We start from the raw sequence: 25,828 nt of genomic DNA, 5'->3' as shown, positions 1-25,828 counted from the left end.
TTAACCACAGGTGAAACCATTTGGGAACCACGCTGGGGGCGGGGGAGGATGATTTGGGGTTGGAGACACACCTAAATGTGGTAGGAAAACAAGTTTGCTCAGAGCATGCTTGAGAGGAGCAGAGTGGTGGTAGCATTTTCGGCCGCTCTTGCTGAGCACCTCTGTAAGACATTGCCATAACCCACGCTGGTGTGCCAGACGATATGCTAACCTACCGTACGTAAAACCACCTCTGTCGCAGACTGTAGGTTCTCACGGTGGGCTGTTTGAGGGAAACAAGCCACCATGGATGGGAAAAAAAACAGCTCGCAGACAACACACTAACCCATCATGGGTTGGTCCAGAAAACAACCAGTCATGGCTTAGTGTGTCATGCGAACCCAGTCTATGCCTAGTTCCAAACCCATTTCAGACCCTCATTGTCATTGAGAGTGTGACAGGATCTGATCTCTCCCCAACTCCTCCCTCTCCATGTGAGCATACAAGCCAAAGTAGCCTGCCTGTCCACCCACCATTTCTCCCCCAACAGACAGGGCAGCATGAAAGTGGGAAGCATTGCCTGCACTTTGATTGGATTGCACTTTGATGCTATGATGAGATAGCATTGCCCTGAAGCCAGGCACAGTAAGGACAATACTGCCCATCTTCACTCTCCTTACTGTTCTGCATGCTGCAAAAGATATATCTGGCAGAGACATGCTGGGAGTTGTAGGACTTTTTTCTGTTTGAAGATGCATAGGATTGTGCCTTCAGTGATTCTTTTGCTAACAGGTGCGATAATCAAATTTCTCAGACTTTGTTTAAACCCTGGAGAATGTTGATAACATTTTTTGTCTATTTGTTAAGCTGTAGCTTTCTTCAATAGTTCAGTGAAAGTTCAAAAATGACAAGAATGTAAATTCCATAAAATGGTGTATTTTTCATCATAATTCTTAAAATATGTGATAGTTTTGGAAAAAAAACTTTAAAAACTCCTTCCTAATAAATGCTGGAAAAATGTATATTATGATATTATAAAGCACTATTATAAATACAGAAACCAATTACATATTAATTGTGTATTTTGTTTAAACTATATTTTCATATCCTTATCCTGTGCATGCTCTTCCAATATAATTTAAATACAGTGCTTATATGTTTAGTAGCTGAAAAAGAAATCTGAGTTTTTTCTCATGAATCTTGCATATTGTTACCCTGACACAGTTTTTCCCCCCTGTTCTGTTATTCTATACAGATCCTAAATGTCTCATAGTTTATAACCTCTTGGTTCCATGGATTGGTATGTATTTTTCATTTTTCCTTTCTTGTTCTACATTAAGTAAGATTTCTGAATAAAGATACCCAGCACAGGAACAAGCTACTGTTAAGACAGAGGCTGTAGATTATAACATAATCATACATGATGTCCTGTTTGTGGGCTTCCCATAGGTATCTGGTTGGCCACTGTGGGAAACCAGATGCTGGACTAAATAGGTATTTGGTCTGATCTGTTGCCATGCATCCTTGTTTGCAGAGAAGTGTAACTTCCTTGAATGTATGTGCAACTACCTATGTGGTTCAAGTGGGGCCTTTAACCAGAGGTGTGGTACACGTATATTGGATTTTTGCATGGTGTTTTCATTGAAATGGGGGATAGCTACTTCTAAATTGTGAGATACTTAGCTCACTTAAAAGTCCAAAGACATAGGCTTTATTTTTTACCAGTTTTTGTATTGAAAAACACACGCATGCACATTCATTACTGAGGAGAAAAATAGTTTGGTTGGTATACACCCCCTCCCACAACTCCAGCACATGAGCCAATATACCAGTTGGAATAGGCTTAACTAGAAAGGATAGAAAAGATGGAAGTTGGAGGTTAGCATTTGCCAATGAGGAGGGAAGGTGATGCTATGGAAATGGCAGAGCACGGAACTGGAAGGCTAAATGACCAAGGGAGCTCAGGTGATGGTGAAAATGGTGGACTGTGGGAGAGGAAATAGAGCGAGGGATGGTTCTTTCTAATTCAGCTACTGTGGCAATGATGGGGAGACCAACCAAGCCATTGTTAGGGACTCCGGAACCATTCAGTTGTGACTTCTTTGTAGCAGCTTCTCAATACCTTAAGCTACTTCTAGATCACCTCCCTTGAACTCAAACCTGGCAATGCTTGCGTAGCCTCACAAGTCAAACTGTGCTCCTAACCATATGGAATCCATCTGTGGGACTCAATGGGACACTAACCTGAGTTAGTCATGTGCTCTCCTTGGGTGTATTGTATGTCTCAGCTGTGGGCTTCCAGAATTTAGAGGTGCCGAGATAATGATCAGCCAGATCCAGGTTTGCTTACAAGGAGACTTTATTGAGTACTTACAGCGCACAGGCATACCCAATGGTTGGATCAGGCAGCTTCACTGAACCCAGAGCCATGGGGTAAGATGGGTTTTATAACATACATGTTAGCAGTGAGGCAGCATGACAGCAGCAAGAGTTAATTAGAGTTCATCTGAAGCTTTCCCAGCATAGCCTAACAGTGCTTGTTTCCCAGCACAGACACCTGTAGCTTTAAGACAAACAGAGCTCCACTTCCCAGGCACATCCAAGCCTCTAATAAGATAGGAGAGCTTGTTAGCATGGAATGTGCTGAAGTGGCCATATCGACCTTTGACTCATCTTACAAGCCAAGGAGCCCACTTGCAAGGAAATTGCACTTAATAATTAACCGAATTATTAATAATTCGCATAAGCTATGCCGTGCAGGGCCACCCAAGATGAACAGGTCATGGCAGAGAGTTCTGACAAAATGTGGTCCACTGGAGAAGGAAATGGCAACCCACTCCAGTATTCTTGCCAAGAAAACCCCATGGAACGTCTCACAAGGCTAAAAGATATGACGCTGGAAGATGAGCCCCTCAGGTCGGAAGGTGTCCAATATACTACTGGGGAAGAGCAAAGGGTATTTCCAAGTAGCGCCAGAAAGAGTGAAGCGGCTGGGCCAAAGCCGAAAGGACACTCAGCTGTGGATGTGTCTGGTGGTGAAAAGAAAATCTGATGCTGTAAAGAACAAAATTGTTTAGGAACCTGGAATGTCAGATCAATGAATCAAGGTAAGCTGGAGGTGGTCAAACATGAGATGGCAAGATTGAACATCGACATCTTGGGAATCAGCGAACTAAAATGGACAGGCATGGGCGAATTTAATTCAGGTGACCATTATATCTACTACTATTATATCTACTACTGTGGGCAAGAATCCCTTAGAAGAAATGGAGTAGCACTCATAGTCAACAAAAGGGTGGGAAAAGCAGTACTGAGGTACAATCTCAAAAACGATAGAATGATCTCAGTACGAATCCAAGGCAAACCATTCAACATCACAGAAATTCAAGTCTGTGCCCCAACCACTGATGCCGAAGCAGCCGAGGTTGATCGGTTCTATGAAGACCTACAACACCTTCTAGAACTAACACCAAAAAAAGATGTCCTCTTCATCATAGGGGATTGGAATGCTAAAGTAGGAAGTCAAGAAATCACCGGGATAACAGGCAGGCATGGCCTTGGTGTACAAAATGAAGCAGGACAAAAGCTAATAGAGTTTTGCCAAGAGAACACACTGATCATAGCAAACACTCTTTTCCAACAGCACAAGAAACGACTTTACACATGGACATCACCAGATGGTCAATATCGAAATCAGATTGATTATGTCCTTTGCAGCCAAAGATGGAGAAGCTCTATACAGTCAGTAAAAACAAGACCTGGAGCTGACTGTGGCTCAGATCATGAGCTGCTTCTTGCAAAATTTCGGCTGAAATTGAAGAACATAGGGAAAACCACTAAACCATTCAGGTATGACCTCAATCATATCCCTTATGAATATACAGTGGAGGTGAGGAATAGATTTCAGGGATTAGACCTGATAGACAGAGTGCCTGAGGAACTATGGATGGAGGTTCGTAACATTGTTCAGGAAGCAGCAACGAAACCCATCCCAAAGAAAAAGAAATGCAAGAAAGCCAAGTGGCTGTCTGATGAGGCTTTACAAGTCGCTGAGGAAAGAAGGGAAGTGAAAAGCAAGGGAGAAAGGGGAAGATATATCCAACTGAATGCAGAGTTCCAGAGAATAGCAAGGAGAGACAAGAAGGCCTTCTTAAATGAGCAATGCAAAGAAATCGAGGAAAACAGCAGAATGGGAAAGACTAGAGATCTCTTCAAGAAAATTGGAGATCTCAAGGGAACGTTTTGTGCAAAGACGGGCATGATAAAGGACAAAGAAGGCAGGGACCTAACAGAAGCAGATGAGATTAAGAAGAGGTGGCAAGAATACACAGAAGAACTATACAGGAAAGATCTTAATGTCCCTGATAGCCATGATAGTGTGGTCACTGAACTTGAGCCGGACATCCTAGAGAGTGAAGTCAAGTGGGCCTTAGGAAGCATTAGTAACAACAAAGCTAGCGGAGATGACAGTATTCCAGCTGAGCTATTTAAAATCCTAAAAGATGATGCTGTTAAAGTGCTGCACTCAATATGCCAACAAATTTGGAACACTCAACAGTGGCCGCAAGACTGGAAAAGGTCAGTTTACATTTCAATTCCAAAGAAGGGCAACGCCAAAGAGTGATCAAACTACCGCACAATTGCGCTCATTTCACATGCCAGCAAGGTGATGCTCAAAATCCTACAAGCTAGGCTTCAGCAGTATGCGAACCGAGAACTACCAGAAGTACAAGCTGGGTTTCGAAGAGGCAGAGGAACTAGAGATCAAATCGCCAACATTCGCTGGATCATGGAGAAAGCAAGAGAATTCCAGAAAAACATCTATTTCTGCTTCATTGACTACGCTAAAGCCTTTGATTGTGTGGATCACAACAAACTGTGGCAATTTCTTCAAGTGATGGGAGTACCAGACCACCTTACCTGTCTCCTGAGAAACCTGTACGAGGGTCAAGAAGCAACTGTAAGAACCAGACATGGAACAACCGAGTGGTTCAAAATTGGGAAAGGAGTACGACAAGGCTGCATATTGTCACCCTGCTTATTTAACTTATATGCAGAATACATCATGAGAAACGCCGGGTTGGATGAATCACAGGTTGGAATTAAGATTGCTGGGAGAATTATCAACAACCTCCGATATGCAGAGGATACCACCCTAATGACAGAAAGCGAAGAGGATCTAAAGAGTCTCTTGTTGAGGATGAAAGTGGAGAGTGCAAAAGCTGGTTTGAAACTCAACATTAAAAAAATGAAGATCATGGCATCTGGCCCCATCACTTCCTGGCATATAGAAGGGGAAGAAATGGCAGCAGTGACAGATTTTACTTTCTTGGGCTCCAAGATCACCGCAGACGGTGACTGTAGCCATGAAATCAAAAGACGCTTGCTCCTTGGGAGGAAAGCTATGGCCAACCTAGACAGCATAGTAAGAAGCAGAGACATCACCTTGCCGACAAAGGTCCGTCTAATCAAAGCTATGGTTTTCCCAGTAGTAATGTATGGCTGTGAGAGCTGGACTATAAGGAAGGCTGAGCACTGAAGAATTGATGCTTTCGAACTGTGGTGCTGGAGAAGACTCTTACGAGTCCCCTGGACTGCAAGGAGGTCAAATCAGTCAATCCTAAAGGATATCAGTCCTGAGTGCTCATTGGAAGGACAGATACTGAAGCTGAAGCTCAAATATTTTGGCCACCAAATGCAAAGAGAAAACTCTCTGGAAAAGACCCTGATGCTGGGAAAGACTGAAGGCAAAAGGAGAAGGGGACGGCAGAGGATGAGATGGCTAGATAGCATCACCGATGCAATGAATATGAACTTGAGCACCCTCCGGGAGAGAGCGCAGGACAGAAAGGCCTGGCGTGCTATGTTCCATGGGGTCACGAAGAGTCGGACACGACTGAACAACAAATTAACCGAAGCAGAGAGCATTATGGATCTCTAAAAACTCTAAAACTACTGGGAACTTGGTTACCCCTGGGGCCTTACAGTACCAGGTCTATCTTGGCAAGCATATCATAAATTGGTTGAATAGGAGAGTGCAGGGGAGGACTCTGGCCTGGGAAATCATGTGGGCTCAGCACCAGTGTAGAATAGAGGATCGTGCTCAGAAAGAGTCACAAGGAATGTTAGTGAAAACCATTTGGATCCCAGGTTTATTCTCAGAGCTGATACATATATCTGAGGGATGTCCAAGCAGACAGAATGAACATCGACTGCTCCAATTGGATTTATAGGGTTACAGTGTCCAAAACAAAGGGAACAAAAGCTTGATGGCTCAGAGGCTGGACCCAGGATTGGTTCAAACAAAGGGAAGGTGCAGGGAGGTTCCTTGCCTCTTGATTAATTTTACATCCAGCTAGCTATTCAGGGTAGCATAGCTGAGCCATCCCCAACCTGGTGCCCTCCAGATGTTTTGGACAACATCTTGCAGAATTCCTGATGTTGGCTGGGACTGATGGCAGCTGAAGTCCAACACATCTGGAGGGCACCAGGCTGGGATAAGCTGGCATAGCACAAAATAAACGGGGTCAGCAAGGGTACTTAAGTTAGTGTTTGATCTGTCTGGAAGGTGAGTACACTTCAGAACTGGACCATTTTCCCCACCAGGGCTTCTGATTGGCCAGGTCAAAGGTATCTTTGTGGGTTGGTTGGCTGGGTGGTGACATGGCAGTTAGGGTGATCAAGGGGGAGGCACATACACAGTATGGCTCCTACACATCTATAGTAATTACAGAGCCTTATCCTTGTTCCTGGCAGCTATTCAAGGTTGTACCATTTGAAACAAAATGGATTCCTGAGCCAAGGTTCTGGATAATCTATAGCGCACAATACATGTGAAAGCCAGCATGTCTGGAACTCCTCTGTAACAGGTCCAACAGGGATATTCTCATGTCCTTAAAAAACTTTGGTCCCCCAGAGAGGGTGTGTGCAAGCACAGTGGATGAGCTACCAGGAGCCTGAGAACTCAGAGTGAAACACAGAAGTGTACAAACACCTCTGAGCCCTAATGCTCTGATGACCCAGTTCTCTTGTCCTGCCATATCTACCTCTGCCTACAATCACTGGAATAAAGGCACCTCCCCCACCAACGTCAACCAAGCATATCGTTACTAGACCCAGTTTTAAATACACATAATACTAATCCAAAATAATAACCCACCCAGTCACAAATCTCAATCACACAATCATAGTCGCTTAATCGCATGAGTGAGTACATGGAGGGCAGTATTGGGAAATGGCAACAGAGAACTGAAACCTTGATCTGCACCCATTTGTAATTAGTTGGTGCAAGAGTTTCACATTGTTAAGTAAGGTGTGTTTGTTCTATAGTTCTACCTGCTATGGCATCATTTTATAAAGTTGGCACAGCAAATATTTTAGACTGTTTTTATCATGTTGGTGTATTTTTTAATGAATTCTTGTAAACTGCTCTGAGAGCTTAGGCTATGGGGCAGTATATAAATAAGTCAGTCAGTCAGTCACAGTCACTGCTCTCTGTTGCTTTTCCAACTCCAGGTGAATTGCAAGAACTGTTTGTAAGAAGTTTAGCTTTAAGATCAAGTATGTGATTGTATATTCAAAGGCCATTTGTCAACAGAGTGTGCTAAGAACATAAGAGCTGAATTGGATCAGACCAAAGGCCTGTTTCCGGCATTCTGTTTCCACAGTGACGAACCAGATCCCTCTTGGAAGCTCTCAAGCAGGACATGAGCACAATAGAAACCTCCTGCTTGTGTACAGAGTAAAGGGAATGCCAAGGACTTCCCTTCCTTGTTGGTCACAGACACTTGGAAACAGATAGTGGGCACAGGCTACCCTTGGATCTACAGGCTGCTGCTCATGCATTCACAGTGGGGTAACCATCTGGCTGCATTGACAGCTTGGTGGACCAAGTTATCTAGAAACAACCAAAAGGTGATGATGGGGAGACCGAACTGCTGACTAAGCCATTATTCGGGGCCCTGGAGCCAAACACAATTTGATTGCAAAAATAGAATTTGGAGTGTCTGGCAGCAAGGTGTATCCTTGGTAATCCTAGGGGCGATCTTCACAACAACGGAATGAAAAGCACGTTGGAGTATTACCTGGATTTTCATGGAATCGGCTTTGGTCCATCAGAGACACATGAAGCAAGATAAGCCGAGTGTACCCTACCTTTAAAATCTGGTTTTCAGACCTTGAAAGGAACATACTTCTGTGTGGGGTGAGGGGAGTAGAACTGAATGTCATTAAACTGGCAGGAGCTGCTCAACCAATGAGAAAGGCTTGCCCCTGTCCAGGCACCCCGCTGCTACTACATCATGGAGAGCAACTAATTTTCCCCGTGTGTGCAGATTTCCCTGAAGAATCCAAAACCCCAGTTCTCCAGTGCAGCATCTGAAGGCTCCTGAAAGCTCCCCTGCACCCCACTTTCACTTCATCCCAGCAATCTGCTGCGGAGTTATTGCTCCCACCCATTTTCCCCATGTATGCATTGTTGGCTATTGCTTCCAACTCCCCCGCTTCCCCTTGCTCAATGAGAAGCTCCTGTAAACTGAAAGATCATTACTGATCTAGTGAGAAGGGACTTTACATAACAACAGAGAAACAATATTACATCAGAGAAACTACAGGACATCAAAGAAGAACAACATCACACTAGCCATTTAAGAGGGCATCTGAGAAGTGAAAGAGCGCTTTAGGGTGAGTTACTAAAGTTAGCCTTTAACCCTTTCACTGCAGGGGAGTGAGATTTATTTCTTCTGAGTAAACATGCACAGAATGGGGGGATATGTTAAAGATTAAAAGCAGGCTGCCCAAGGTGACTGGGTGTCCCCACTACTGTGGTAATGTGAGAGGTTGCTGCTGCACTCCTCAGAATTTTCTCAATGGGAAAAACTACTTCCATTGGGGAAACATGAGGGAATGGGGTGTCCCACCCCGTTGACCACATCACTGCCAGGTCACAGAGGCACGCCCAGGATTTAATGCGGGGGGTGGGGGAGGCATGGCACACTGTGGTAAAACTTCCAAGGAGCTGCTTTTAGTGAAAAAGTCGGAGCAAAAGGAGTTTCAGAAAATGCGGCTTTTCAAGAAGGAAGCTGCTGGTTGGCAGCGGATTGGTGATGACGTCATCTGTTATGAAGGAACTCAAACTGCTCTAACTTGGCACTAAATTGCTTGTGAAGACAGCCCCCTAGAAAAGTATCTAACACAGAGAGAGGCGAGAGCACTGGGGAAGAGGAGGCAAGGAGGAAAAGCTAGCTAAATAGGTGTATATAAGTGGTCACATGAGTCTCATGACCCTGGAAGACCTCAGCACTAGGCTTCCGCTGGGAATCACTAAGAGTGTAGAGTCCACAACCCAGCAGCCATGTTGCCTCACTGTAAGGCACAGCTGCCCCATTGGTCCTGCAGGATAGGCCACTCAAGTCTGCAGCCCCTACGAATGGAGGAAAATATACGAAGCGGAGGTCCTCTCACACACCCATTGTGACAAACAAGCAGGCTCCCAGTTTTGGTGGGTGACCACTTTGAAATGACTTTGGGCAAAATGCAGCAAAGAATCACTGTAGAGATGTGAAGCTCTATCTCAACATAAAAGGCAGCGAGGTGGTTCAAATGAAGGAGATTGGAACTCTGGCCTGGAAAAAAGGGTTAGGCCCTCGATTAGGAGAAGAGGAATGCTAGGAAGTATCACAAGGAACAGATGGAGACCCAAATGAACCTGGGGTGGATCTTGGAGCTTTCTGACAGAGGGTTTGCCCATGCTGGGTCCCAGAATCAAAAAGCTGGATGCCCCAACTCAAGGGCAGTTATAGATTTCAGGTTGGGAGCAAAAAAGGAAAGTAACTTTGCGTGGTCTCAGAATGGGGTGAAACAAAGGATACAATACCTTGGCCTCCAGTTTCATGAAGAGAATGGAGTAGTATTCTGCCTAATCCTTTCCCCTCCCACACTGTGTCTAGTCAAAATTGCCATCCCTCTGTTGCTTTATTCCGCACAGGGAGAAAGATGCAGAGATCCCCAGTCTTTGGTTCTATGGATGAAAAAGCAAGTTATTGGGGGTGGGGAGAGTATCTTGAGCTGAAACACATCAGAAAAAGGAAACGATACAGCAACCCTCCTGCTGCTGCTCTTCCAATCCTTTTTGCAGTGTCCTATACTGTTTTTCAGTAAGAAGAAAGCAACAAGAAATTGTTCACCTATCTTGCATTTATCGTCTAGTTTGTGCCCTAAGTTGCATAACTACTGTGTGTATTTCAATTTCAGACAGTTTCTAGCAAAGTATAATGTGCAAGTAAATGTTCAGCTTTATTTGTTCCCAGCAAACCTTGATGAATTGTAAAACGGCCAGTGGCCCTGACAGGGGTCAAAGATCTGTATGACTAGTCATTTGCGGGGGCTCCGCTTGCAAAATGGGGCATTGCATTATGCACCTCTCATCCTGATCGGGGTCTGTGACATGCCTTTGAACTGCTGACCATGGCACCTATCCATTGCCCTTTCATGGCTTGTGGTTCCCATTTTTCCCCACTCACAGGAAGGGGGCTGCTAGTCCTGAATGGGCCAGAGTGGCAGCAGCACCGGAAGCTGCTCACGCCAGGATTCCATTATGAGATTCTGAAGTCTTATGTGACTCCCGTGGCTGAGTCAGTTGAAGTGATGCTGGTAGGAAATGCCATTGCTAGTATCACCTATTCATGTAAAACAATGAATACAGTACCACTAAGGAAACTACTATACAGGGAAAACCATGGAGAGCAGCACAGCTTGTGTGAAACAGGAGAGGAAGTGGGTCAAGGGGACAACAAAAGCAATAAAAGACCACCTAGAATGACTGCAGTCATGGAGAACATCTCTATGGGAGGAGACTAGGGTGGCTTCCAGACAGAGAGGTTCTAGTGCTAAGAATTAGAAGGCATTGGACAGACACACCAAAAGGAGTGTTTCTTTGGGTTAAAGATAACCCAGGATACAAACCTGCCTTGAATGAACGCATACATGTAAATGCTAACAGTGACCTCAGTCGACTATGTGGTTGATAAAGTAAGACATTTGGGGAGCAAAGCAGGCCTGTCTGGGGTCTTAGCTGTAGATCATCTTCATTTAGCCACTTAGTTTATGTAGTTTTAATGTGTTAAATCTTGTTTTTTTATCGTGTTATAGTTTTATTGTTTTAAATTGCCGTACACCAGCTTGATGGCACTTTAGCAAATAAGTGTGTGTGTGTGTGTGTGTGTGTGTGTGTGTAGGGGGGGAGAGAGAGAGAGAGAGAGAACTGCTACAAAATCCCTGGGAAACTAACCCACTAGCCACTCCTTCCCCATACCCCAACAGTGCTGCATTTCTATTGCCTGAGTTTCGGTCTCATCTGCCGGGCATCTCCAGGGAACTGAACAAATGCCAGCCACACACGATCCATTTCAGAGCTGCAAATCACCACCACTCAGTGAGCACTGATGACCTCTCAGCCTGCCAGCAGGCCCTTTCTAAGACTCAAGTCATGACAGACCACAGAGCTAAAGGTCCATGGGCCCCACTCCTTCTCACTGCACCCTGGTCAACATCATTTTTCCCCCTCAGTTGGAGTGAACTATTTGTCATCTTGAAAACTAGCTAAGAAATGCATTACATACATACATACATACATGTATAAACACATAAATGTTGATACGACCTTCTCCATGTGTGAGGCCCAGGGTGATTTCCCCCCATTACCCTCTCCAAAAGAGGGCCTGTCTAGGTGTGTGTGCTTTTATTTTAGACTAAACAAGACACTGTAACCCCTCTGCCCACATTCTCTTTCGACAAGAAAGGCAAGGGGAGTAGCTGCTACTGCTAAGGAGGTTTGTGTGTTATCGTGGTAACTCCTGCATCTTCTGGATCTCCCTCCATGGCATTTCCATACTGCCAGCTTGTAGGGAGACCAGCCACTATTATCACTGTAAGCTGATTTGGCCTGAGGAGTTTAGTTTCCTGGCTAAGTGTCCTTCTGATAGTGAGGCCTGCTAGGTCCCTGTGTGAACTGCTTCTATGGGAGGACAATGACATGTGGAGGAACATGCCAGTGGAGTCATTCACAGAAATTGCAGTGGGAAGAACGGAGATTTTCTGTCATCCCTCTGGCCTGCTCCTTTTCACCCACCAAGAAGGAATGTAGAGATTATGGCTATGCATGGAACCCCCTGCTTCACTTAGGATGCTGCTTCGGACCTTCTGAAGCAGCACCACTTTGCTTTGGACTGATTCGGACACCATCTGCTTTGCTTTGGATTCAGGTCCGAAGCAAGATTTGGACATCCAATCGCTCATTTTTGCCATTGACTTTCATTGGAAAATAGAAATGGCCATAACCATTTTATTTTCTCACTTTTAATGAGAAATACATGAAATTTGGGGAACTGTCAGCGCCCATGGATGGGATACCACCTGCCAAATTTCAGACAGTTTGGAGCAGTCGTTTTTGGTGTTAAGCACAGGTAAAATGTGCTGTTCTCAGAAACTCAAACCAAACTCAGAAGGGATAAAAATCAGAGAAGTTAGGTGTTGAAGCAGAAGAGGTCACTATCCCTAATCTCTGCTGTAGGGTTCTTTGAAGTGCAAATGACCCCCTTCTCCTAGTATTTTCCTATTCAGAGTCACAGTCGATGGCCTCAGACTCTCAGCTGTCTTCTCTGACAGAGGCAGCAAGACACAGCAAGCAACCCTGCCAGGCGGGCACAGTGAGTTGAACTGAGAACAACCACAGTGGTCTTGTCTGACAGAGGAAGCAAGACACCAGAAGCAACCCTGCCAAGACAGCACATCAAGTCAGACTATGGAAACCACCACCTTCTGGACCCATACTTCTCCCACCCCATCTCCTCCATAGTGGCATGCCTAAGCCTCTTGGGGGTGAGAGACGGATAGCTTGCAGGAGTTCTGCCACTACCAGCCTTCTGCTTGTCCCTGCTGCCTGCCTGCTGGGATGTGGGGGCCTCTTCCCTGAGCAAGACCAATTGGTGCTGCCTCCTTAAGTGCAGGAGCAGGCTGCTGGTGCTGTAGTGCCCTGGCTTTCCCCCCATGTTCAGAAACTCCTTGCAGTAGCAGCAGACAGCAGTGCTGGGATCCACTCCCACCTTAAGGTGGTCCCACACGAAGCTGCTCTGACATTTCTGTGGAGACAGAGACTGCCTGGTTTGAGTCTCGGGGGTCACCACATGAGCAGGGGGAACAATGGAAGAGGGGTCAGGTGGTGGAGCCTCTGCCTGCTGCTTGTCCTGCCCAACACTCTGGAGGACCTCCTCCTCTTGACCCCCACCATGCTGAGGACATCAGACACCTTTGACGTAATGTCCCTCAGCGGGCTCTCCTCTTCCACTGTAGATGGAGATCCTGCTCCTTTGGCAAGAGTGCTGCTGCTGCTGCCAGCACCATCCTCAAACTGTGTCCTCCGGGCACTGAAACTTGCCTCTGCACTCTGTTGCCCTACTACACCCAGACGCACTATCCAAACTGGGGGAGAGCCAGCTTGCCTACCAGTGCTGCTAGTCCCAGCAGCACCTCACCCACTCTGCCCTTGCCAAGAAGACCCCGAAGATGCTTCATATTGGGGTTGCTTGCTTTGCAACACAATGTAGTATTGTATTATTTAAATAATAGATGTTAATGTGTGTCTGGTGCTTTGCCCACTGTTTTTAAAATGTGGACTGTGTAGTGCTTTGACACACACTGTTTGCTTGTCCACAGCAGAAGCACGTGCGCGCACGCACACACACACACAAGCGCAAAAGAAAAGCAGACACTGAAATACCTACAATAATGGGAGGGTGAGGACTATAATCCAAACAGAAGAGAAAAGGGGCTTTATTTTTTGTATTATTATTTTTTAAGGAAACGGCAGGGATAAAAAATGGGAAGGGAGGGAATACAGGAATCAAGAAAGGTGGCAGGGAGGGGAGCCAAGAACAAGGACAGGAAAAAGTACTCTCTCTCTCTATATATATATAGAGAGAGAGAGAGAGAGAAAGAGAGAAAGTGCAAACTAATGGTTGAGAGAGAATTGAGAATGCATGGGTGGGGGAAGCTAAAGAATGAGGCAAGGCAAGTAAAGTAACATTTTCTGGATTTTTAAATGAACAGACAAGAAGAATGAAAGGTAAAACCTATTAGAGAAGGGCGGGGTGGGGGAGACAAAGAACAGGGAGTACTAAATGTTTGGATTTTTTGATAAAGAATCTACAAAAGAAAGAAAGAGAATAGTTGACTTGGGAAGGAAGTAGAGCAGTACACACACGTACACACACACGTACACACACACACTAAGTTCAGACAGAGCCCTCCACCAGAATTATCTCTTTCTCTGGCAATGAGTGCACACAGCCATATTTCTCCAGGATTATTCAATATCTCCCCACTCCCTCCTCCACTGTCACTGATTGGAGACTGCTGGGTTGCATTCAGGCCTAATTTGGTAACTAGAGTTGCCATTCGCCAAAGGTCCCTCCCTCCTCCTCTCCTCTCCCCCACTCCCTCCTTCTCTTCTCCCCCTCTCTGATCTCTCTCAAGTTGATAATTTGGAGTCAGGCTGTCTGGGCTGCTCAGAAGGCATCAAAAGAGCTACAAATCTCCGAGGTGGATGAGTCTTCTCATTGATGAGCTGCTTCTCTTTGGAGTGCCTCGGAGCTGTTCTGATCCACCTCATATCATGCCGAGGCCCCTCCAAATCAGCCCACTTCACCTCGTTTTTCAGGCTTCAGACTGAAGTGGTGCACAGCCCTAGTAGAGATCTACTTTATCAATGTAGAAATTTAACCTACAGAGCAATCCTATGCATGTTGACTCTGAAGCAAATCCTACAGAGTTCAATGCAACTTCCTCCCAGGTAAATGTGTATAAGATTGCAGCCTTAGTGGTGTTCACCACCCTTCCCCAACCTGGTGCCCTCCAGATGTTTTGGACTACAGCTTCTATCACCCGTGACCGTTGGCTATGCTAGATGGGGCTGGTGGGAGCTGTAGTCCCAAATATCTGGAGGGCACCAGGTTGGGGAGGACTGGTATACGTGAGCACCTGAGGCAGATGGTTTTTAATGATTTGATAAGCCAAACCTGATAATCAAAACCAGTTCATGCCTTTCTATGGACAACAAAGATCTTTGGGAATCTGCTTTTTCAAATTCCTGTCTTCAGTATTTTTTTAGATATATTAGGCAGTATATAAATGGATTAAATACATATGATATATTGTCTTATAAGGATAAATGGGAGACGCTGGTCCAAGGAGACACAGAGGTATCACTGGAGATGTTTGAAGATGTTGGCTTGATGACGCTTGACAGCATCATGAAATGTGCCTTCAGTTTCCAGAGCAACTGCCAGATGGATAGGTCAGTAAAGAATACTGTGATGCCCCTATGAGGTACACTTTCTGGATTTTGATAAGTTGAGAGAGCACTGTAATTGAGTGGCTATTCACACTGAACCCTTTTGGTTTTTTGGTGATCTATAGTGGTTATTTCTGACTAGTTTGGGCTGTTTGCCCTAAACTGCATTGTTAAATCCCTTTATCCTGATCTTCCCACAATAGTTCCCTATTAGTATAGTATAGTATACCAGTGGCTGGGAGAGTCAGAGGGAGAGGTGGCTCCCCATTGATTCCATTGGCGTATTTTAACTTATGCCACCTCTTTTGCAGGCATAACATGGTGCCATCATCAGGAACAGGGTCAGCCTTTGAGTCAGCAGGGGATTGTAACCAAGGTTCACTCCTCTCCTAGTTCCACCCTTTTTTGCTCCTTGCCTTGGTCATGTACTTCCAATGCAATGGTAATAGCACATGGGTGTAAATTCACTATGGCATCACAACATCATATTCAATAGGCACAGCAGAGTTTAGTTGAGCTCCTGTTCCCACCAATCAGTGTTACTCAGAAGCTGGATTGGTCTGTAAGAGAGAGATATTTTATTTGTGCTCCCAAACATTCCAAAAATGTTTAAAATGTTTTCCTAAATTGAGAATTCAATTTCGGCTTGAAATGTTCCGTTACCTCATTGTACATGCTGGGTAGATTTCTTTACGTGTTCACTGCAAATACATGAAAAGGGCAGTGTGGCTGTGTGTGCAAGCTCTGCCCCCAATGTTCCTGTTCCCATTGAAGACTTTTGCCCATTCGGCACAAAGGACTGAATTCCTGACCATGGGATTCCTGACCTGCTAAGGCTTCCCTTCTTCATCTGAATGTGCTTAGAATGCCCCTTTTGACCTTCACAAAGGTTGGGAGTGGAGTGGGCAGTTTTCTACCAAATGTCTTCCCAACAGCCAGTCCTGGCTTTCTAATTCACACTTCTTCATTCACACATAATATTTGTAAGTGCATGCTTAAACAAGTTTAGGTAAACACCTGAAAATCATTATGTGTGAATTGGCCACTGGGTGGAAGGCCTGAAAGGACTCTCAGGTTGGAGATGGTCCCTAAGTCCTTGAGTCTGCTGGATCCAAGTGGGGTGGTTGACATTAAAACACACACCACAAAAATGTGTTTTGGGGAAATTATGTAACAGCTATCAAGTTATGTGGCATGTGTTCATAATATGAGAAAATATATATATGACTGGAGAATCCCTGAATAACCTTCCTGTCACTGCTTATGGACCTTCAGTTGTAAAGAAGACAGGTCACTTTCATAAGTGAATCAGTACTTTAGGGGAATGAAGGTCAGTAAATCAACCAAAAGACACATTCAATTTACTTCGTCCTTTTACTCTAACCCTCCTGTATGCTTAAAGAGAATACAATAATCACTTTGATATGATAGCAAGCAACACACCTTCTTCCTTAAGAACTACCATCACAACTCTATTCACCCTGGCATTGGAGGGAGGGAACCACAAATACTTTGGAGTTCAGTCTGGGAGAATCTACTTTTTCAGGCAAAATGGAGACATTTTGAGTCAAGGAGATGGGAAAGCACTCAAGATGGTGGAGGTATGTGCTCTCTTGGCAATATGTTCTTAAGGAAGAAGGAATGTGGGAAACAAGCCACCTTGCAGGGTTGTTGGGCTCATCCTACACATCAGTCACAATGTTCTAGACTACTTGAGAGGTCTGAAGTCTGGGAAAGCTGTGAGACCTTCCAAGTCTTCATGATATGCAGGACTATTAGGAATGACTCCACAAATGATAGTACTGAATCCTTCTTTAGCACTGTTATCCATTCATGAAGACTCTTCAAGCCAAATCTACCATAAACGTTGTTAGTGCAGCTCATACAGAGATTGCAAAACATTGGAAGCTGAGTACAGGTTACAAAATCCAGAGTTGTGATGCAGGTAGTGCTATCAGAAAAACTGACCCATCACAGCAAATATCCAAAGGTATCACTGACTAGGACAATGCGATCGAAATCTAGTTTCCATTTTTGTCCTATCTGAATAGAGTAAATGGAAGACTACCCATACCTCATAGTTCCTTTGGGAGAGATGTGTTAAATGAAAGGGAGGGCTAGGGCAATATAATAGAATACAGCTGTCCTTTTATCAATATTCTTAATACTAGAAATAAAGATTCATAGTACTGTTTAGTATTGTTCTATTACATTTGTTTATTTATTTAAAATAAATGGACTTGAGCTTCCTAAGAATGTTCTGTTTCTTCTTTTCTTCTCAAAGGGATAATTCTTGTTTTAAAACCATCTTTGATCTCACCTCACTGATTAATCGCAGAATACTGGTACCATTATACTACAGTGATCTCATTTACTGGTTTAGCTCTCAAGGGCGTCAATTCCGCAAGGCCTGTAGATTAGCCCACCTCCACACAGGTACATTCTTTTGGTCTTCCTCTGTATCATTCTGTCTTGGCACTTTTGACTCAGGAGCACTGAATTAGCTGTTTATAAAAGTCTGCCTTGTACTTTGGGAGACACATTTCTTTTGTTTTTAAAATGGCCACTTTTGAGAACCGATGGGGTGGGATATGCAACTGGATGCCTTTGTGGCAGATTCCTTTGGACTATTTTCTAACCTGATGCCTAATTGGATAGCTGGCCCCTCTGACTGGATGCTGCCTGGCTCCATTGTTTCCACTCAACCTCATATGATCAACCAAGTATGCTGCAGAAAAGGTTTTATTGTAAAACGTAGTGGTAAGAGATGGTCTTCAAATTCTCCCTTTTTCTCAGTTTCTCCCTAGTGGGAATCTGGGATCTTTCAGAAGGGCCCTCCTAATTTCAAAATGGGAAGGGGTTACATGAGGGGCAAGGAACCTCAGGCCTGGGGGCCAAATCCAGCCCTCCTGTGGTCCAAATCCAGCCCTCTGGATTTCCAGATGGACACACTCCCTTCTCCTGGACCCCACCCCTTTCCATCCATCACCAATTGCACAAAAGCCAGGAAATCCCCAACAGTTTTTCCTCCATTCAAAAAGGTTGAAATGCCTCTCCTCAGGATTGGTTACTGCCAGTAAGAGCTTTAAGCTAAAATATGATGGTATTGTTTGTATTTTTGGCCCTTTGGCTTTTGCCTCTGTCCCTGCCCACCTCTGGAATGTGGCCCCTGAGGGCTTCTCCAAAATTGCATTTGGCCCTTGAGCTGAAAAAGGTACCCCACCCCCAGGTTGCATTGTCTGCTGCTACTTCTCAGGCTTTCCAGCGCTGTGCTTCCCTTGGAGGGGTTGTGTAAATGTAGCTTCACCATTCATAGTGAGAAGAATATATTGTTTGGCCCTTCACTCCTTGTTCATATCTGTAACGCAGATCAAATAATTAGGGAGAGACAACAGGTCCTGAAGGATGAGCAAGAACTTGAGAAGATCCAGAAGAGGAGGCACCTGGACTTCCTGGATATTCTTCTCTGTGCAAAGGTGAGTGATGTGACCATTTCACAAGAGTCAGTGGGCCTGGAAATTAAGCGCATGCAAGTGCAAGTGCAGAGGACGTTTTCTGTGATACCCGGGGCAACGTGTGTAGCGATGTTGACTGTGCAGCCTGTATTTCCTATATTAAATGCTTCGGTGCAGCGGGTCTTAGTTTTTCCCTTTTTTGCATCAGTCCTCTGTGTCTAAAATGAATGATTCCTGGTCTTCAAATATGAGATGAAGAAGGAAGATATACAAACACCATGGGTAGTAGGTAGGTGAATAGTAGCTGGGGGGCAAGCAGTATCATGAGCAAAGTATAGCTTGAAGGGCTGTTCAATGTATGAGCTGCATAATTCACTTTTAATATCCTCTTTGGCTGCTCCCACATTTCTTTCATTTACATCTAGGTCTTGGTTTAAAAGTTACATTTCTTTTTGTATAAACCATCACACCGATATCATCCTTACATTATTAGGATGAAAAGGGAAATCCATTGTGTCACGAAGATCTGCGTGCTGAGGTGGACACTTTCATGTTTGGAGGTCATGACACCACAGCCAGTGGGATTTCTTGGCTGTTTTACTGCATGGCCCAAAATCCTGAGCACCAGCAGAGATGCAGAGAGGAGATACAGGAACTCGTTGGGGACCAAGAAACTATTCAATGGTGGGATTTAGTTTTCCATCTTTACTTTTACTCTCACCTTCCCTTCCAGACTGAGGTATGTAGCTGCTCTAAATGACTGGTGGGCAGACTTCAGATTTGCGGGATCTACTTTGTTTTTGACAAGAGCTTTGAAATCAACCAACTGGAGCCTGGTTCAAAAGACCACATTTGGAATTAAAGAATTCTGAGCCTGGGAATTTGTTTTGAGAACCACAGCTGAACAAAGCTCTCAGTTCTTGCACACACAAATCCAGTCCTGGTCATCTTAAGCTTTCTCCAATTCAGCAGTATAATTTAGGGTTGCTGTTGCTATTCTCAAATAGTTGGAAGTCAGAAATCTTTGGTGATCTACTGAAAATCCTCCAGAGATCTACCAGCAGATCCAGATCTATCTTTTGCCCACCCCTGCTCTAAATTATATAGGTTATAGTGGGCATCATCTGAAAACAGGCCTTATTCTACATTTTCTGAGCAAAGAGGTCTATACCATGTGCTCTTCCTAAATATTTGAATTGGCTCTCAAATGATGGAAGTGATCAGGAAAAGAATAAAATGTTACTCAGCACCCACAGTTAAACTGTCTGGCAATTTTCCAGTGACAAGTAAATAGTAAATGATTGAGACCCAAAATAGATGTGATTTGGGAGTTCCATTAATAGGATCTCCCACTGTTGGTTTTATTTGTGGGGGAGGGCAGTGTTAGATCAAAGCAACCACTGTGGGGGGGGGGTGTCAGGTGTGCTTCAGATCGCGCCCATAGCACTGATGGAGTGTTTTGAAAAAAAATAGTTATTCAAAAAGAGGCATCTACAGTCAGGGCCAGAAATATTGGAACAAGGATAACTGTTTTGGCAGTTGGCCTCTGTACACCACCACATTGAAGTTGAAAGGAAACACACCCAGATGGGAGTGAAGTCAGGACTTTCAGCTGTAATTCAAGGGGTTTGACAAAACTGGGGCACTAACCATTCAGGAAGTACAGCCAGTGGCATACCCCCCCCCCCAATCGTTGCTGGCTCATAAGTAATGGAACAAACCAACATCATTTCAAACTTAAGGATCACCTTTAATACCTGGATGTAAACCCTTTGCAGTCAATGACTGCCTGAAGTCTGGAACCCATGGACATGATCCAATGCTGAGTTTCCTCCCTCGTCGAGATGCTTTGCCAGGCCTTTGCTGCAGCTGCCTTCAGCTGCTGCTTGTCTGTGGGTCTTTCTGCCTTCAGTCTTGTCTTCAGTAAGTGAAAAGCATGCCTATTGGGTTGAGATCAGGTGACTGACTTGGCCATTGAAGAACATCCCACTTCTTTGTCTTCAGAAACTCTTGGGTAGCTTTTGCTGTATGTTTTGGGTCATTCTCCATCTGCATTATGAAGCGGCGTCCTGTCAGTTTGGCAGCATTCGGCTGAATCTGAGCAGAAAGTATAGCCCTATACACTTCAGAATTCATCCTGCTGCTTTGATCAGCAGTCAGGTCATCAATAAACACCAGTGACCTGGTTCCATTGGCAGCCATACATGCCCATGCCATAACACTGCCTCCACCATGTTTGACAGATTAGGTGGTATGCTTTGGATCATGAGCTGTTCCTTTCCTTCTCCATACTTTTCTCTTCCCATCATTCCAGTACAAGTTAATCTTGGTTTCATCAGTCCAAAGAATCTTATTCCAGAACTAGGCAGGCTTTTTTAGGTGTTTGCTGGCAAAGGCTAATCTGGCCTTTCGGTTTTTGAGTATTACCAGTGGTTTGCACCTTGTTGTGAAGCCTCTGTGTTTACGTTCATAAAGCCGTCTCATGACAGTAGATGTTGTCAATGACATGCCTACCTCCTCAAGAGTGTTCTTGACCTGGCTGGATGTTGTGAAAGGGTTCCTCTTCACCATGAGCAGAATTCTGCGGTCATCCACTTTAGTTGTCTTCCGTGGTCTTCCAGGCCTTTTGCTGTTGCTGAGCTTACCAGTTAATTCCTTCTTTTTCAAGATGTTCCAAACTGTTGTGTTGGCCACTCCCACTGTTTTTGCTATCTCTCTGATGGGTTTATTTTGTTTCCTCAACCAGATGATGGCCTCCATCACTCACATGGACACCTCTTTGGACCTCATGTTGGGAGTTCCAGTGAACAGCTACCAAATGCAAATGTAACACTCAGAACCACCTCCAGGCCTTTTATCTGCTTGATTGGTCATGGGGTACCCAAGAAACAGGCTGCACCTGGCCATGCAGCTGCTTGTCAGCCATTCCTTCCATTACTTATGAGCCAGCAATGATGGGGGGGGTGTATGCCACTGGCTGTCCTTCCTGAATGGTTAGTGCCCCACTTTTGTCAAACCCCTTGAATTACAGCTGAAAGTCCTGACTTCGCTCCCATCTGGGTGTGTTTCCTTTCAACTTCAATGTGGTGGTGTACAGAGGCGAACTGCCAAAACAGTTATCCTTGTTCCAATATTTCTGGCCCTGATTTTCTTCCTTTCTTCCTTTCTTCCTTTCTTCCTTTCTTCCTTTCTTCCTTTCTTTCTTTCTTTCTTTCTTTCTTCATTTCATTTCATTTCTATACCACTTTACAAAGCATTCCAATGGCCCCTGGGAGAGCATCCTAGGGGCCATAGGATATGGTAGATCTCCCCACCCTCAGGCCATAGACAGATATATGAGGTCCTACTTGGACATCCCTCAGTAGGGAGGTCCAAGTAAGGATCCCCCCCCCCAAGTGCCACAAAAAGCTCCACAATGGCTCCTCTTCTGAGGTTGCTGTTGTGACCTCGGACAAGGATGGAGAGAGAGGAAAGGGGATATATGAGTGGGCAAGCCTCTTTATTCCCATTGTTGCCTGCTGCCAGGTAAGAAAGCTAGACAGGCTCTGATTGTCATTTAGCTATAAATAGGTTTTTAAAGAGGAACAGGAGATGAAAATGCCTTCATCATTCTTCCTGCCCTTCCTGGCTCTTGCCTGGCAAGGGGCCAGGAGGTGGTGCCAAGAGGAGGCAGAACAGTGTTTGAATCCCCAACAGCCAGCAACCCATACCACAGAAAGGAAGAACAGACGCACATGAAATCTAAGATTGTACGTGCAAAGGCAGGGGTGGGGAGATCACAGCCACACAGAAGCACTCCTTCAGACCCACATTCTCTTGTACCAGATACAGCTCAGATTCCACAGACAATCATGCATGTATGGGGGGGGGGTGTCACACAACCACACAAAATGATGATGCTGAGACATAACCAGCTTATGGTTATGATGCTGCCACATAACTAGCAACAGAACCAAATGAGTTTGGATTTTTGTGACTGACCTGCAGATTGTGCTGACAAACAGCCTCTGCCCTATCGGGCAGATTTCGGCAACTTGTGGATTGTTTTTCTAACCTTCAGGAATTTTGCGCAAAACTGATTTTCATCATAGAAAAATACACACATTTTTGAATAATCCAGCCAAAAATATGTATTTCCCCCATAGGCTAAAGTGTGAAAATGTGCATTTGGGGGGGAATTTGTGCATTTTCATAAATGCAATTTTGCACAAATTTGCAAACAAAACAATCCAATTTGAACAATAGGTGGACAACAGAACAAAAGGCACCTGACAATCCATGAAACACACATGGAACGGATTTTACACAATCCATACATCCCTAGCCATGATAGGCCCCAGGGTAGCCGTCTCTAGTGAGCCTCCTGCTCTGCCCCCAGTACTGAACTCACACACATCACACACACACACACACAGAGGGAGAGAGAGCAAGAGAGAGAGCTAACAATTCATAATAACAATGCAAAAACATTTTTCACTACATATTTAAGTAGAAATATCTTCCATGCTTTTCTGGAAGCAAAAGACTTATCTCTCTTCCATGGTAGAAAACTCAAATGCAAACACAAGCTTAACCTTTAACAACATACAGCACACAGACACAGAAAACATAACACCGTTCAATGTTCTCTCTCATACACTCAAGAAAGAGACATAAACTGATTCACTGACTCATTCAGATGCAACAGCTGAACAGGAGACACACATACACTGCCACTGCTGGCCCAGGACATTTTACTGCCTGAGGAGGACCAGCAAATGCCTCCCATTTCTCACAGGATGATCTGGGCCAGTCATTACTGCTCAGCCTAGCCTACCTCACAGTCTTGTTATGAGGGTAAAAATGGGGAGGAAAGGCAGAACATAAATATAATAAAATGAAGGAAATAATTTTATACTAGAAAACATAATTGTCTTACATTATGTTCCTAATAAGCTTCCCTAGCATGTAAAATGGCCATTTATGCATAACTTACACTGGTCCCAGGGGGCGGGGGAGCCTGAAGACTGACACCAACATTTATAACTCTTATTAAACATTCAAAGTTTGTAACACATCCTCTTGCTTCTCATATGCCCCACCCATATGCCTCTTTTTTTCATGAACATCAGCTCAAAGAAACTATATTCGTAGCAAAAACAACCAAGGGTCTTGTGGCACCTTAAAGAGTAGCAAATTTATTCTGGTATAAGCTTTCGGGGACTATAGCCCACTTTGTCAGATGCATGTGGTACTATGGGGATTTTCAGGTTTTTTATATGATACATATGGTGTGAGTGTGTGTGTGCGGGGGTGTGTGTGTTATAAACAGTGAGATCAGAAGGGAATTTGATGAAAGAAATGAAAGTAAGTATCCTTCTTTCCATGGAATACTTCACAGTCCTATCCTCACCGCCACCCAACTGACTCACCCCCCACCCCATACCCATTAGCTGACTAGATAACAACTCTGGACTACACTGCAGTGACATCATACACCTCTCTCTCTCTCTCTCTCTCTCTCTCTCTCTCTCTCTCTCTCTCTCTCTCCAATATGGATATAACTACTTGCAGTGCTGATGTAACCCATAGTCAGACCCTGCAGCAAGTTCTCAAAAACATTCAAAATCCAAAATTTGTGTGTAATATTTGGTCCTTCCTCTATTTACAAGTTAATGGGAATGTTACTGAAGTTATCTGTCTTGTTATTGACACCACCTCTTTCCAAAATATCACCTCTTCATCTTGTATGGATGTGGTTGTCATTAGAAACAGTTACCAGAAATATTCCTATTGTATTTCCATTATACTTCAGATGTGAAATGCTGTCAATACAGAGTAAAGTCCTACAGTGGTTTTTGAATAAATTAGTAGAAATTTATTTTGAAGGTCATTTTAAAATATATTTCCACATTTATACTGAGATATTATAGTTACAATTCCCCTCCATCTATCTTTCGATTTTTAAAATTTTACTTTCCTCGTCCTGTTCTGTTGAAATCATTATGGAATAACTTTTTGATGATAATTCTTCAACATTTTGCTCTTGACCTATTTTCCTGATTAAAATTCTGCATAAAATGCTATTTGCCTGTTGAAGGAAACATAGAGAATCCATATGACCTCTCCCACAGTCTCACAACCCTAATCAGGCCTGTCCATTGATTTGGGATTTTTTTGAAATGCAGGAGACCCTGTTTGAGGGTATCCCATGTCATGTCCAATTTGACCCTGATTCAACCAATTATGAGGCTTATGTTTTTAGGCATGAATTTTTTTCTGGTCAAGTTTGTGACGTTGATCTTTTTGGGAGTCTTTCAACAAAATTAATGATTGACCCATCTTTTCTCTAGTGAATTTTCCTTGTTCTTTACAGGGATGACCTAGGGAAGCTGGCATACACCACCATGTGCATTAAAGAGAGCCTTCGACTTTACCCTCCAGTACCTATAATAGTTCGAGTACTGAGTTCACCTGTGACATTTCATGATGGACGAACCTTACCAGAAGGTCAGCTTTTTCTCTTCCCTCTTTAAATGATTTCATTTCAACTCTCCCAAAGGAAAGCATGTGTATGAAGGACTGTTTTCCCCAACACATTGTATAAGGGTAATAGATAGGTTGGGGGTGGGGGAAGATTAATCAAGCAAACAAAAAAATCTACGTATCAAACAGCTGTGAAATTAAAAAACAACTTAATGGAAAGATACAATTCAAACATGAAATATAATTCCATTAAAACAAACCTAAATGAAAGCATATAATTGGGCAGATATACAGCTTGGGTAATGCTCCCTGACTGTCTTCAGAGGGGGAGAAGCAGGGTCATCCCAAGTCATTTTAGGGCTTGAGGCAAAGAACAAGATGGTGCCCCCTCCATTCCACCTACAGAAGCTAACTGGATTGGCAGGTGAATCTTTCTTTGACACTAGTGATGGGACAACATTTGTCAGGGTGGATACTGAGCCCATAGAGCCCCAGAGTAGTTCTGATTCTGAGAAGGACCAACTACCCGTGGGAGAGGAGCTCACTCATCTCTCACAGGCACAGTGGCAGGGAGAGATTCCTC

The 25,828-nt window shown here is 44.2% G+C and overlaps 1 protein-coding gene across 1 annotated transcript in view; it reads left to right on the top strand.

Annotated features, from left to right (window-relative positions):
- LOC146348203 (cytochrome P450 4B1-like) overlaps positions 1–25,828 on the top strand; it is a 50,844-nt gene that overhangs the window by 13,566 nt on the left and 11,450 nt on the right. Inside the window, exons 3-9 of the mRNA XM_084852577.1 lie at positions 1,235–1,279; positions 10,502–10,629; positions 15,198–15,328; positions 17,610–17,761; positions 18,695–18,801; positions 19,274–19,464; positions 25,136–25,269. Of these exons, the coding sequence (XP_084708703.1) occupies positions 1,235–1,279; positions 10,502–10,629; positions 15,198–15,328; positions 17,610–17,761; positions 18,695–18,801; positions 19,274–19,464; positions 25,136–25,269 (888 nt within the window). The remainder of the gene's footprint in view (positions 1–1,234; positions 1,280–10,501; positions 10,630–15,197; positions 15,329–17,609; positions 17,762–18,694; positions 18,802–19,273; positions 19,465–25,135; positions 25,270–25,828) is intronic.

This window comes from Heloderma suspectum, chromosome 4 (genome assembly GCF_057233095.1).
Source record: "Heloderma suspectum isolate Gila_16-S chromosome 4, 16-S_ref, whole genome shotgun sequence".
NCBI classification, from domain to species: domain Eukaryota; kingdom Metazoa; phylum Chordata; class Lepidosauria; order Squamata; family Helodermatidae; genus Heloderma; species Heloderma suspectum.
Note: the sequence above shows the minus strand (reverse complement) of the source record. Positions and strands in the feature narration are given on the sequence as shown.